Genomic DNA, 12700 nt, shown 5'->3' with positions numbered 1-12700 from the left:
AGCAGAACTCATTCAGGAGGATTTAACATTGACCAGGAGAGTTGGTCAAAGTGTCTCTTTCAGCTGTGGAGGAACTCAGGAGTGTGATCAAGACTACATATTCTGGTACCAGAAGAAAGAAACAGAAACATTCAGACTGATTCTTGATATTGATAGAAGCAATGGTGCATTAGATACAAGGTATGGTCATCCTCAGAAAGACGAATTCACTGCTGAAAATACACAAACAGAATGTGAATTGAAGATCAATAAAGTTAAAGTGGATCATTCAGCCTCCTATTACTGCAGCTGCTGGAAAGAGGATCTCCACAGTGAGAAATGATTCCTGCAGGCTGAACAAAAACCTGCAGATGAACAGATGTTAGTGTTTGTGACAGAAAGAGAGCAGGAAACCACAGCCAGGTTCACATGTTTCTCCTCCATCTCACACAGACTCACAAACACACTGAACTGAGGATTAAGGGATCAAATGAAGGCAAAGTGAATTTAAATTAAGTTTAATTTTTAAACAGGTCCATGCAGATCAAATTGCTTTATAAAAAAACATACAAACAAACAAGCAAACAAGAAGTCATTCAGAATTTAAATATTTCAAAGTAAATACCAACCCTACACCATTGCCCCCCCCCCAAATGACACATAAACCCCATGACCACACCATGAATATTAAATAAACTCATGGTTTGGATCTGCTGGGAAATGAAATAATGAAATTATGAAATTATGAACATGTTATAATTACAAACAGATGGTTCCTTTGTCCAAATTTGTGGATTGACAATACTCTTTTAATGAATCCATAAACACAGAAATCACAGTTTCTGCAGACACAGAAACTCAGAAATCAGTGAGTCTGAAGAAAGTTGAGTTTTTAGTCTGTTTTAAATGTATTGATTATCAGCTGATCAGAGAAACACACAAAACAAATAAACTGTAGATCTGGTAAAGTTCTGATAATCTGTGTTTTCCAGATGACGTCTTGATGGACCGTCACCATCTTCTGTCCTTTAGTCCTCCTGCTAAACCTCCAGAAAAGTCCTCAAAGCTGTTAATGCTGAGTCAGCATTTAGAGAACATCTGCTGCTCTGCCAGAACTTCAGATCGACCTCCTGAAATGATTCTCTGCTTCTCTTTGTTTTGAAACTGGGACTTATCTTGAGGAACATAAAAAAACTCTGAAATGTTATCTTCAGTGTGATAACAAACACATTCAACATTACAGGTCTTTTATTTCTCTAACCACAGTTTTCTAACACATCTGAAAACAGCAGACTGTAAACATTTATAGACACAAAGCCTTTACAGATTTACAAGTTTATTTAATTCAATTCAATTTTATTTATATAGCCCAATATCACAAAGAACATTTGCCTTATTGGGCTTCATACCAGTAATTTTACAGATACCGAAAATTTGTCATAAAATATGAAAAACAGCTAAAAACTAACAGACTAAGTAAAACTGGTTATCCCTGACCTTTGACCCTCCCTGTAGGGAAAAACTCCTAAAAAAAACGTGAGTCAGAAAAAAGAAGAAACCTTCAGGATGTCCACATGAGGGAGAGATCCTATCCCAGGACGGACAGACGATACCAGAACTGTTAAAGAAAAACATATTTAAATAGAGTTCATTCAGATACAGCTGAGGGAGTCTGAAGGAAACTGTTTGACAAACAAATAGGAAACTAAACTTTAACATTTAGTAACCCCAGAAAAGGAGTTTGGTAAAACAGTAATCACTTTATGCCTGAATTTAATTTCAGTTACAGTTATAATAAAACAATTATACATATTGTTTATTTGTTTTAAGTCATTGAAAGTTCAGTCCTTGATTTCATGGTATGCTGTAAATCAGTGGCATAAAGGATTATTAAAGGGATTAATAAACATTAGTAATAAACTGAGATGATATAAGATGATTACATTTAGGTATCTTAATTAAATCAAAATCACTCTTTACTATTTGTGTGTTTGTTGTCATAGGACAACTCAGCTGTCTGAACTTAATCTGAATGATTCTCCTTTTAAAGATTGTCATCGTCAGTCTGCAGACATTGTTCTGTAAATGTTTACGTTACAACTTTACAGTATAGTCCAGTGGTCAGTAAAGTTTAAGACATGACGTGTCATTTCAACATTTTCTCCTTAACTGTACCATCACCAACTATAAAGTGAACTCTGATGTTGTTCACCTTTCCGTTTATCCTGTCAGGAATCACCACAGTGAATCAGCATTCACACAGGTGGTTATGCAGAGTTTTACGCTGGATTCTCTTCCTGACACAATCCTGTATTTTTAAGGTACACAGATCAAGTTATGCAGCAGCATGAAGGGTCTTGTCTGGACCCTCACTGGATTTTAGCTCATTGTCCTGGAAACTGAACCCAGGTCCAACACCAGCCAACTGAGTTATCCAGACACTTCTAACTGGAATGTGAACTTTGATGCAAAAAAATAAAAAAAAATCAATTTATCTGAAAAAGTCTAATTCACAAACAACAAGTCAAAGACCTTTTTTGAACATATTAGCTCAAAATTGTGCTTTCATAATAATATTGCAAAAAAGAAAATAGTTGAAATAGTATCTCAACTATGTTTTTTGAGAAAAAGTACTGCATTTGTGGTTTGTCATACTAACAGAAATAGGATTGGATACATCAGAACAAAATATCCTGAATATTTCTAAGAACTTCACAACTATTCATAAAAAATAAAAACATAAATGAGTGTAAGCTTTTGGCTTTTTTATTTTTGTTACATGATGAGACAAAACCTGACTAACTTGTTTTTAGTTTTTTTTTAGTTTGCTATTTATAGTGATTTAAATTTCCTGCAACTGGACAGCATCATTCTTCATTTTCACCTCCAGTTAACGCTGTGATGATCAGCTGTGATTTCTATTTTAAAACTTGTTCACATTTCATGTTGACATTTGGCAGAACGGAAAGTAACTGAGTATAATCTGACTTTATTTGGTTATTATTCTACAACTGAATTTATCAATCAATCTTCATTTCTTAAAAGCACTTTTCATGTGTTGCAGCTAGTGCTTTACAATTTAAAATGAACATTAAATACGAAAAAAGGAGAAAAATTAAAACCAACATTCATTTGTTTCTGGAATCTCTTAAACCAGCAGCAGATCAACCACAGATCATCACCAGAACCAGACAGCTACAGGACCAATACAGCCGCGAGGCTGGACCTGAACCGGTCCAACACAGTGAACCCCATGAATATAAGCACCGACTAAACCAGCAAATATCGGTACAAAAGATCCACATGTGGAAACATAACTTCAATAATGTCAAAACATGCAGTTAAAAACTGCAGTGAAGTTAGTTTTAGGTTGGATGTTCGACAGACATTCACTCTGTTCATCTATGGGGACCGTCAACAAATGACAGAATGTTTCCTTAAAGGCCTCGTGCGGTGAAAATCTTGATTTTTCTTAAACTGCAATAAAACATTAGTTTTTATGTCACAAATGAACCCCCGTATAATTATTTTGTCACCCGCGGCCCCGTGTACTCTCTACAAGTGTTCAAAGATAGAGCGGTCGCTCAGAATTTCTGCAGCCACCGATAAGTAAGGTCATAGGTCGTGTGACGTCAGTACAGGAACATACAGCTAGATCCGCTAGTGTTGTGATGACTTTCTGGGCATGGAATTACTTAACATAATAGAATTTGGACTGCCGTGGATTTGGGGATTCGAACGGGATAATGGTGAACAGTCGTCCAGCGCCGGCAGCCGAGCCGGCACGAAGGGTTTTTACTCCCTCCCGGGGCCGTGAGGCCGGCGGGGGTGGCCTCCGCGCAGGGCGCAGGAGGACCCCGCCGGCCGTCTGGAAAGAGGTCCCGCGCGGAGGTTGGTTGCGCGCGGGCGAGGGAGGCCGAGAGGGTGGCGGGGGAGCGAGCCCACCCGTCGCCGCAGCAGCAGCAGACCCGGGCGGGGGGGCTCCGTCCTCGGCCCTGGAGGAGGACGACAAAGGACGCTCCGCGGCAGCGGCGGCGCCTTTCCTTTTCCGGTAATGATCCTTCCGCAGGTTCACCTACGGAAACCTTATTACGACTTTTAATTCCTCTAAATGGTCAAGTTTGATCGTCTTCTCGGCGCCATCGCTGTATGACCTTTCACCATCGTCATCCGAAGCCCCTGTATCCCAGTGGCGGGCCGTCAGGGCCTGCAAGGCCTTCTCTGCTGGCCTAAAAATATCTGAATCACAGACTGATATTAATTATTATTTATTTCCGTGAATACGTATTCTATAATTCCAAATGCTCTGTCTTCGTCCTTTCATTGCTGTCTCCCTGGTTGCGCTGCTTCCAGACGTGTATTTTCCTATTTAAGCATTAACCAATCACATTGCAGCACCATTTGTTGCTAGGGTCAAAGAAATCTGCCCGGAGGCCTTCACAATCAGTTTTGCGGGCCCTGTAGCATAAAATAATTGTCGACCAAACTGTTGCTTCAACCAATCAGATCTGGAGTAGACCACGTGCAAGGCCAGCTAGCGGGCCCTCGGAAACGTCATCATTTTCACGAGCCTTGATTGGATAGCTCGCAGCTCGCTCTGGTTCTGCGTTATGTGACGGACACAGGTGCCGAGGAGCGGCGTGTCAGGTTTGAAGATTTTGCCAGTGGAAAGCGTCTCATCGTCTGATTTTTGGTGGAAAATGAATGTCTGGGTAAAGTTGTGGCACAGTTTTGTCTGGCACGGGTAAAGGAGTTCCGTGACTCCGTTGAGCCGGAGAGAAGCTGATACGAGGAAATCTACGAGGCCCCTGAACGCACCACGGGCGCGTGCAGTGCAAAATCCTCGCGCGCACTACCGACAATATTATTTTCCAGACACAGATCGGATTTCAAGATCACAAAAACTGATGTTTGTCTCCCTCCTGGACCACAAGAGGCTTCAGGAATACCAGAACATTTTCCAGCTCAGCCACGGAACACTTTCCATCTGCGAAACGCATGGATTCTGCACGACAGAGTGATTGAAATCTTTTTGAGGATAGAAAGGATGGATTTTGTGTTTAAATAATCTGGATTTTTGGTGAGTAAAATTTTGCTATCTCCCTACATAATATTGAAAATTTATCAGGTTATTTTTTATGCTTTTGGTGTGTGTGTGGCAGCTGTACCTGCAGTAGAAGTTTTATTGCCATAAAATAGTAAATGAGGGTTGGATTGATTCAGATGGAGCACTACTGAAGGCCTAGGTGGGAAATGCACGGCCCGCCACTGCTGTATCCTCAGATGAGGAAACCTCCGGTTCAAAGTGGTAGGGCTGTACACCCTCCGAACCCTGTGTCGTTAAAATTCCCGTGTTTGATGAAGGCTCATCACCTTCATCCAAAGAAATATCCGCTAAATCGTGTTCTGCGTCGCTTCTCAAACCGTCCGCCATTGTTGTTTACACTCTGGGATCCCTGAAGTGACGTCACACGCAGCCCCCGCCCATCACCACCTATCGCCCAAATTTAAAGCTGTGCACGACCATAAAATGATCAATAAAATCGCGCTGGATCATTTTAAGTGAATATTTTTATCGGATTTGTTTTCCAAGTTCCATTGACTTTCTAAATTAAAAAAAAAAATGCCACTGTACGAGGCCTTTAAAACCTCTTAAACTATTGGACCAAATCAAACCAAAACCCTTTAAAATAATTAAACTTATTAAGAACTATCTAGAACAGCAGTTTACATTATTGATGCTTTATTTAATTTTAGTCAATTTTTTAGTGTAAATTTGTGCTTTTTTTAATAGCTTTAGGTTTTTAGACAAAATTGGTTCAAATCACTTTAGAATTGTATAACTGATTAAGAATTGTCTAGAACAGCAGTTTACATTTGCTTTTACATTCACTTTTGATGCTTTTTCTAATTTTAGTCAATTTTTTTTGTGTGAATTTTTAAGTTTTTCTTCAATAGCGTTTAGGTTTTTAGAGATTAGAGATTTTTTCTTTTCTGTCTAAAAATGACTCCTGATGTTTTATTTAATCTTTTATTTATTATCCACAACCTGTCAACCTTTCATAAACTTTTATGTCTGTCAAACACCTACAACCTGCGCCTACACACTCATCGACTGACTGAGCATCCCTGCATATAACAGATGACAAAGTAACACTGGAATGCAATTTCAACGTCCAGCAGAACATAATATCTGTATCATCTGGTTGAACTCCAAACTTCACTCGAGACTCAACGAGATTTGTACCTCTTTTGCTGCTAAAATCTGAGAGCATTTCGCATTTGAGCAGGAAGTGTGTATACCCTACGGTAGACCTTGGCTGGTTGGAATCAGTTGGAGGTGGTGGGGTGACAGTGTAGGAGAGGAGGCTGCTGCACTTGTTGCCGATGCCCCTAACCCCATTCGGGCAGATGCAGGGGTGGTGGCTCCTGCAGCTGTAGCTGGTGAAGGGACACACCCAAAGGAATTGTTCCAGACCAGGGCTGCCATGGAAGTCGTGACGCTACTTTCTTGCTCAATCAACATTGGCAAGTATGTAAGAGAATATTTTGATTAAATTCTAATTCCATTTTATTCTTATATGTAACATTTAATTGAACTCAGAGTGCTCACTTAATACATGTAGTTGAATGTATTCTCAGATACCTAAAAAGAAAAATCCTGCCCAACTTACAGAGTGTGACCCAAAGCTGTAACCTGCAGATGACCTTTTTCAGGCTTAGGAACAGATGTCAAAGAGCATTCTCCTGTTTACCTTTCCCAAGCTAGAATGGATGAGATCAAGATACGTCCCCAGCAGGAAGGCAGGATGCTGATTGAATGTAAACATTCCCAAAGGGTTCCTTAAATGACATCCTCCTTAACAGAGGGGTGTAAAGGCATAAATAACATGTTGACCCCGAGACAAACGCAGAAAGCAGAGGCCTCTCAGATAATGATCACCCAAGAGGATCAGGCCATGTGACATGTCCTGACCATTGCTTTGAAGGGGGTTTGACCAGCTCTATATAAACGCTTGGGTCCCGTCAGTTCGGCGGAACACTCTATGGCAGTCTTCCCTACATGCCTGTGCACCGCGTGTATTCTTCTGATGTTGCTATTAAACACTTGTGTTAATCTTAAGATGTGTCTGCTCTTCCATCGGATTCAACATTTTTCCACAACAAAGTATTTATTTGTTTTTTTCTGTTTGTTGAGAATCAGGAAGATTCGTGTTTCGGTGCTTTTGAGCACACTGTGGCCTCTAGCATTATAATTAATTTGTGGAGTTCGCGACTCAAGTTTCTGTTTATTCCTCACATTTCATTCAGGAATGTCCAGTTTCCTGCTCATTAAACATTCACAGGAACAAATTGTTGTGTTTCCATTTTTGAGAATGTGAGGGATTCGCATGTTGGCACATTGTGGCCTCTTTGGCCTGATGCAAAACCTATGTGTGGAGTTTGCGACTCCAAAAATCAGCTACCTGCTCTCCTCCTTTCATTCAAACCACGAAAATGTTACTAGGATGGTAAAATGTTCAATACATTCGTGTGGCTGTTACCTGAGGCACATTGCCCAGAGTTTTTTGTAATGTCAAAATCTGTTAACCAGACTTGTGTTGAATTGTGCTCTGTTCAGCACGCTGACTTGTTGGAGTGGCTAGCTTTTGTTTTTTGTTTTTGGTGTGGCTGGCATTCGTGGGAGCTGCTTAGGCTCAATTTCTATGGCCAGCATTCCTTTCATTTTGTCGGTGGCGTTCGTGGGAGCGGCTATCCTTTGGTATTTTGAGTGGCTAGCACTCCATATTTTGTGTGCCTTGGATTTAGATTCTTCGTAAACAACCTCTTAGGAAAAACTTCTTTAGGGGAAGAGATTTTATTTTATGTAGGGTAGTGTTACGGCTGTGGCCGTATTTGGTTTTGTTCTTTTGGTTGTGTATATAGCGGCAGGGTGGCTCAGTGGGCTAGGTGAAGGACTGACACGCATGAGCCCCTGGTCCAATTCCCAGGGTTGTCCACTGATCCCCACCCAGGTTGGGTCCTTAGGCAAGACCCTTGAGGCTACTGCCTAACTGGGTCCCTGTGCCCCTCAAGTATAGGTTTTGTCAGGAAGGGCATCCGGCGTAAAAACTCTGCCAAATCACTGATGCGAAACAGTGGGTGCTGTGTGCTGTAATATCTGAATATTCTAAAGATCAAGTCCTAAAGTCCCCCTACATCAATTTTAAACGTTCCCAGTGGGGTTTTACTTAGGACTGTGAAGTTTTTAACAAAAATTCCACATCCTAAACGTCTTTAAAAACCATTCTTCATGTTGATCTGAAGCCTTCTTTTCCAAAGATTCCTCTGCGTGGGCGTGGCTTTTGGTGCTGAGCTGCGTAACCCCGCCCCTTATCCTTTCCAGACATGCTAGCAAGACACAGACTTTGATGAGCCCATGTAAAAATAAAATCAAACATGATCATTTAGGCTGCATTGCAGCAGCAGCAGCACTAGCTGGAGCTCAGAACTGCTTTTATGCTAGCACATGCTGATTGTTGAATTCACTTGAACAAGAAATCTAATGAAACGCCAGAATACAGAAAGTGTCTCATTGCGTGTTGTTTTCTAAATGATTGTAATTGAAAAATGATTATTTTCTGCAAATAATAGAGTAATTATTGACGCTGCTGTGATCGATATATCCAATTCATTCTTTCCTCAGATTCCTTGGGTAAAAATGAAAGCTAACATCAGTATGACATTTCAGTAGCTGTGTTTTCATTACACATTTGCGCAAAACTTTGTATTGAAATTCTAGGAATTTTGAAAAAACAATGTTTCGAAATGACGCTGTTTCCATTAAATCAGAATTTTGTAATAAAGCACAAACCAACTCACACAATAAGTCATTAAAAACACGGCAGTGGATGAGAACAAGTTTTTTTTTATTTGATTCACTGAAAAAGGAGCATTGCGGAGACGTCACAGCTCTGTCTGGAGAGCGCGTGCTGAGCAGAGTCTAATGAGAGTCTCAGGTGCACGTGAGAAACCTGTTCAGCTGTTAAAAAAAAACATTCTAGCAAGTAAGCTACTGGACCTTTTTTCTGTTTGAAAACAGGACAAGATCCATTAAAGTTTTTCATTGCGCTCGCGGTCTTCCACAAAGGAGACTTCTGCGTCTTACTCAGACTCAGAGCTGCAGAAGTGCAGCTCCAGATGAAGCCATGAGGACACACAACTTATAATGAGCTGTGAAGCTGTTGGATCTCTCGTGGCGCCCGCTGTGCTGCGCTCGGATGTCCACTTCATACATAGAAGCTTATTTATTTAGATAAAAGTGTTTCCATTACAGAAAAATGTCTGTTTCGATACGCCCAAAATACCACCTCCTATAAGTGCAAAAACTTTTTTTTTCAAAAAATGCGAGTTCTATTTTTAATTGTGTTTCCATTAGGAGAATTTATTATCGAAATTCCAATTTGCAAAATTTCAGAGTTAATGGAAACACACCTACTGAATTACAATCCTTTACAGCACAGAAGTGGGATGTTATCTTCTCTTCTCCGGCCCCTACGCTATAGCTGGGCTGTCGTGATGTAAGCAAAGCTCCGGAATTCAAACAGAGTTTTCCTCGGACTGTTTGAGTGACAGCGATTTAAAAGGAGAAATACTCTGAAATGTAAACACAAAATTATTTCTTATTTGTTCTCTTTCAGAAGAAAAATGCCAAAAAATACATGTTAAAAACTAAAAAACATGATTTTCATTGGAGGGGGTCTTTAAAATGTAGTTCTGATCACAAAAGGTTTTGGCAGGTCAAGTTGAAAACCATGGAAAACAAAACTACTATTGACCATTTACCAAATGCCATTAAAGCCGTTTCAAATAAAACTGCAACCAAATGCTGTTTCTATCTGTTGTTTATACAGTTTTAAGCTATTTCAGTTCAGAGATCCAAACTTCAGTGTCCGAAATCAGAATTATTTAGAGTAAAAATGATCATACAGATCAAACTTTCATATAAAATATTTTCTGCTAAAAGGTGTAAAGTTACATAAAGCTTCTCTACTGTGATTTAAGGTCCAAAGTGCTTTGAAACTTTTTTCAGTGGAAAACTCTTCTATTCTTAAGAATGACTTGATGTTTCTGCTGGTTCTTCTCTACAGCTGCTGTTCTCCTGAAGTTTTCTGTTCATTCCAGAGACTCCTCACATCCTCAGAGAGGAAGAGACAAACATTGATCTCTATGATTTTCTTTAACTTCATTGCTTCTTACTAATGAGTCTTTCTATGTTCTTACATCCATGTTCTTACCAGAGTTGTTCATCTTAACTCTATCATATGAAACTTAACTATCTCTCCACCAACAATATCACTGAGCTTCATAAAGAAAGATTTTCTAAATGTTCCAGAGTTTCTGTCCTGATCTTTTAGTAACTGATCCTTCCAGAATGTGAATGTGGATATCAGCTTCTTCATCGTCTACATCTGCAGTCTTCATTGAATCAGCTTCTCTGGTTTCAGAAACACAAACTGCTCTGGTTCAGAGAATGTTCTGTTCAGACACAATGTGATTCCAACCCAAAGTGTGGTTTTCTCAGAGGAGCAGAGATCTTTCTGCTTCTGTTTGACTGCATGAAACCAGCAGAGACCAGAACTGAGACAGAAACTCTGAGAGTGGAAGTGAGCGCTCTGAATGCTGAATGTGTCTGTGTTTGGACTCCCAGCAGAACTGTGCTGCTCTCTCATGTTCCTGTGGTTTCAGGAGGATCAGAAGAAAACACACTGATGTACTTCAGGATAATTGCACACGTGCACAACTCTACATTTCCTCTTTCATGCTGTCACTTCCTGCATGAATCTTTATCTAATAACTGCAGGAATATTTGTCATTTTCTTCCATCATTTCACACAGCAGTTCACCAAGTTCCTCCACTGCAGACAGAGACAGTCATGTTGATGTGAACATTAGAGAAACTCATCATGGAGCTGAAATATCATCCTGATTCACTCAGATGACACTTGAACAGCACACAGGTTTTTGTAGCACACTTTCTCAATGTGTGGGTCGGGCTATTGGTACTACTACCTCATCTTTGGATCTGGAACTGGACTGTTTGTATCGGGTAAGAAGAAACATTTCTGCTCCTTCAGCTGTTTGATTGTAGAAAATGTGTTTCAAGTCAGTTTCTGCTGCTTCAGCTTCACATGTTAGTTTGTTCATCATTAGCAGAGAATTCATCAAGCAGCCATTGTTACAGAAGAAAAGCTGAATCATTTCTGCAAACATGTTGAAATCTCACTGAACAACTAAACTGATTCTTGATTTCTGCAAATATGAGTGAAGTTACAAATATTTAGAGTTTGATGATCTCACTAATTCTGGAACATCTGCTGGTTTCTGAGAACAAGATCAGATCTGAACTTCAACTGAATTTAACTGAAGTTTGGAAACAAAACTGAAGAAAATCATCAATTTAATGAAGGAAACGGTTCACAAAATACATTTGTTTGTCAAAAAATGTTTTAAAATATTTTCTACATGAAAAAAAGAGACTTTTGTGTGAGTGTGTGTCTGTGCTGCTTGTTGCTGCTGTCAACCTTCAGATGAGTCCGTAGTGAAGCCCGTGGTGAGCGTGTACCCAGCAGCATCCAGAGTCCCTGTGGAGAGGGGCAGCTCCCTGCTGTGTCTGGCCTCAGCCATGTTTCCTCCTGTGGTCCAGTTCTCCTGGAAAAGACAGAAGAACAACGGACAACCAGAGAACCTTCCTTCTACTGGGACAGAGCAGCTGGATCTCAGAGAGTCTGGACGCAGCGCCTCCATCCTGCTGATCCATCAGCAAGAGGACAGCTCCTATAAATACATCTGCTCCGTCAAACATGAGGGGGGAACAGTGGAGGTCCAAACACAACAAGGTAATGAAGGCTTGGTGACTGTGTTCAACAGAGATTCAGCTTCATTCCGACTCTTTCTCTGTTTCAGAGTTTGCTGCACTTCCAGCTGCAGGTTCCACAGCAGCTCTAACATCCCATCCAGCATCTTCCAGCATTCTAGCAGAGGGAACAGCCTCTGTTCCTCCTCTGGACCTGGTGAAGCTGTCCTTCCAGTCTGAGTGCAGGGTGAAGCTGCTCTGCCTGCTGTACACAGTGCTGATAGTGAAGAGTCTGGTGTACTGCTGTGGACTCTCTCTGCTGATGATCCTCAGAAACAAGGGAGCATCCACCAACTCCAAACATGCTGACTGACTGTTTTCTGATCCTCTTTTCTCTCCATCAAATCTCATCCTTTCATCTCATTCATCACTTTGATCACAGCTCTCTAATGTTCTTAATGACTTGATACAGATTCTTCATCAAACTGTGTCAGTAGATGTTTTATGAAGATGTTACATTGATTTCTCCTTTTTCATTTTAATATTTTTTATACACAGTGATCCATCTTCTTTAAATGTAACTGTGTTTATTAAAATAAACATAAATAAAAGCCTTGATGATGCAATATTTGTTTATTCCTCTGTAAAGAAATTCAGATCTGTTTGTTTTATTCTTTCAAGAACATAAACATATCAAAAGTTTCCATGAATCAGAATAAAGACAGAGAGCAGAGAGAGAGGTTGATGAGTGAACAGCAGCAGATATGAATCTGCTCTCAGTGGTTTTTATTACAGGAAATGCTGCTGAAAGACGATCAAACTTCCTGCAGATGTTTGTGTTCTGCAGCTTCATACCGTTATCTGTGGCTTAACAATTAAAAAGTA

The 12700-nt window shown here is 40.3% G+C and overlaps 1 protein-coding gene across 1 annotated transcript in view; it reads left to right on the top strand.

The window, feature by feature from the left end:
* LOC112138162 (immunoglobulin lambda-1 light chain-like) overlaps nucleotides 1-12429 on the top strand; it is a 33933-nt gene extending 21504 nt beyond the window's left edge. The window contains exons 3-6 of the mRNA XM_036211033.1: nucleotides 17-305; nucleotides 11012-11068; nucleotides 11550-11858; nucleotides 11926-12429. Of these exons, the coding sequence (XP_036066926.1) occupies nucleotides 17-305; nucleotides 11012-11068; nucleotides 11550-11858; nucleotides 11926-12188 (918 nt within the window). The 3' untranslated portion in view covers nucleotides 12189-12429. The remainder of the gene's footprint in view (nucleotides 1-16; nucleotides 306-11011; nucleotides 11069-11549; nucleotides 11859-11925) is intronic.
* Nucleotides 12430-12700: the final 271 nt, after the last annotated feature.

Source organism: Oryzias melastigma, unplaced genomic scaffold (assembly GCF_002922805.2).
Source record: "Oryzias melastigma strain HK-1 unplaced genomic scaffold, ASM292280v2 sc00388, whole genome shotgun sequence".
Taxonomy (NCBI): Eukaryota; Metazoa; Chordata; class Actinopteri; order Beloniformes; family Adrianichthyidae; genus Oryzias; species Oryzias melastigma.
This window is presented reverse-complemented; position numbering and strand designations above follow the sequence as displayed.